This window comes from Odontomachus brunneus, unplaced genomic scaffold (assembly GCF_010583005.1).
Source record: "Odontomachus brunneus isolate Ranch 3 - 2012 unplaced genomic scaffold, Obru_v1 Obru_scaffold_280, whole genome shotgun sequence".
NCBI classification, from domain to species: domain Eukaryota; kingdom Metazoa; phylum Arthropoda; class Insecta; order Hymenoptera; family Formicidae; genus Odontomachus; species Odontomachus brunneus.
The window spans coordinates 255,788-257,192 of NW_022639730.1; the positions used below are offsets into that span (position 1 = coordinate 255,788).

Genomic DNA, 1,405 nt, shown 5'->3' on the forward strand with positions numbered 1-1,405 from the left:
ATCGGCGCCCCGCGCCATAACTCCTGCTCTATTTGGAATACAATCGTAAATATTAGATAAAAGTAAATAATAATTAAGTTGAAGTGAGCAAGAAATAAATATGTAAACAATTAAAAGTAATTGCACTATTTCACTAAATAATTTATAAAATGCAATAAAATGCAATAAAGTACTCACGTAAGGAAAAAGAAACAAACATCATATTATTTATTCGTCGCTGTCCTCTGCTGCCGAGGGATTACGTGGTTCGTCAGTCCAAAACTCGCGGTCCTTACGGAAAAAAACTATAAGAAAAAACTGAGAACAATATAGGAAAACTATTGAAGCACTATTTAAAAATATCGGAATATTACTGTATACTTATTACAACACTATTAGAAAATTATAGAAAACCTATTCGTAAATTTTATAAGTAGTTTTAATATAAGTTGTCAATAGTTAAAGCAGTAGTATTTTCGCTAATCGACGAAAATACTACTGTTTTAACTATTGACGTTACTCGTTCTCTATAGTTTTTTTATAATATTTTTTCGTAAAGGGGCCTTTGATATTTTGTCCTGCTGCGCGGGTCACTCATTTTCCTATAACAAAACGTTAATTATTTATGTAATATGTTCTGCGCGTTTCTACATGTTTGTCATAAGTGTATGGGAGTATGTTGTAGTGTGATGAGGAGGACGTGCTAGGAGCGTTTTCGGACATTTCTGAGATCGTCATTTGTGTCGGCATGGGGACGAATGTAGGAAATATTGGATATAAGGTTTGGATCATTTGGATTACGTACATTACATATATATAAATGACTTATCCATCACACATTTCAATCGTCGCATACAGTGTAAGAATACAGCACAATTTGGAAATCTTGTAAAAACATATTGAAATTGCTGGAAGATGTAAGCTATTGTAAAATAAATATTGTGCAGTAGAGAATATATTTAGATCACTGTCTGTTTCAAACAGAATTATAACTGAAATACAAATATGAAAGGAAAAACTTGTGCATATTTTAATAACGATTATTGCAGCGGGGATGAGAAAGAAGTTGATTAAACAAACTATAAAAACAAGTAAAAAAGAAAAACGCGAGGTTATAAATAAATGGTAAAAAGAAATATCGCAGCAAGCCATGTCTTGCAAAACGTATACATTTTTGTTATTGTTATCTCTCTGACTTCTATTATTAGGACCTTAACTTAGTTTCCGCCCAAAAAATACTGAGAAAAAGCATTTATTGTAAAAAATTTATTTAAATTATTTCAATGAAAGTATTTTCCATCACTTTCTACAACTTTTTGCCATCTTTCTGGCAACTGGGCGATACCATCTCGATAAAACGATGTTTGTTTCGAAGCAATCCATTCGTCCACCCATTCTCGCACTTCTTCAACATTTCGGAAGCGTG

General features: G+C 32.1%; 1 protein-coding gene across 1 annotated transcript in view; it reads left to right on the forward strand.

Annotated features, from left to right (window-relative positions):
* Nucleotides 1-520: 520 nt before the first annotated feature.
* LOC116853141 overlaps nt 521-1,405 on the forward strand; it is a 13,839-nt gene continuing 12,954 nt past the window's right edge. The window contains exon 1 of the mRNA XM_032834039.1: nt 521-760. Coding sequence (XP_032689930.1) covers nt 728-760 — 33 coding nt within the window. The 5' untranslated portion in view covers nt 521-727. The remainder of the gene's footprint in view (nt 761-1,405) is intronic.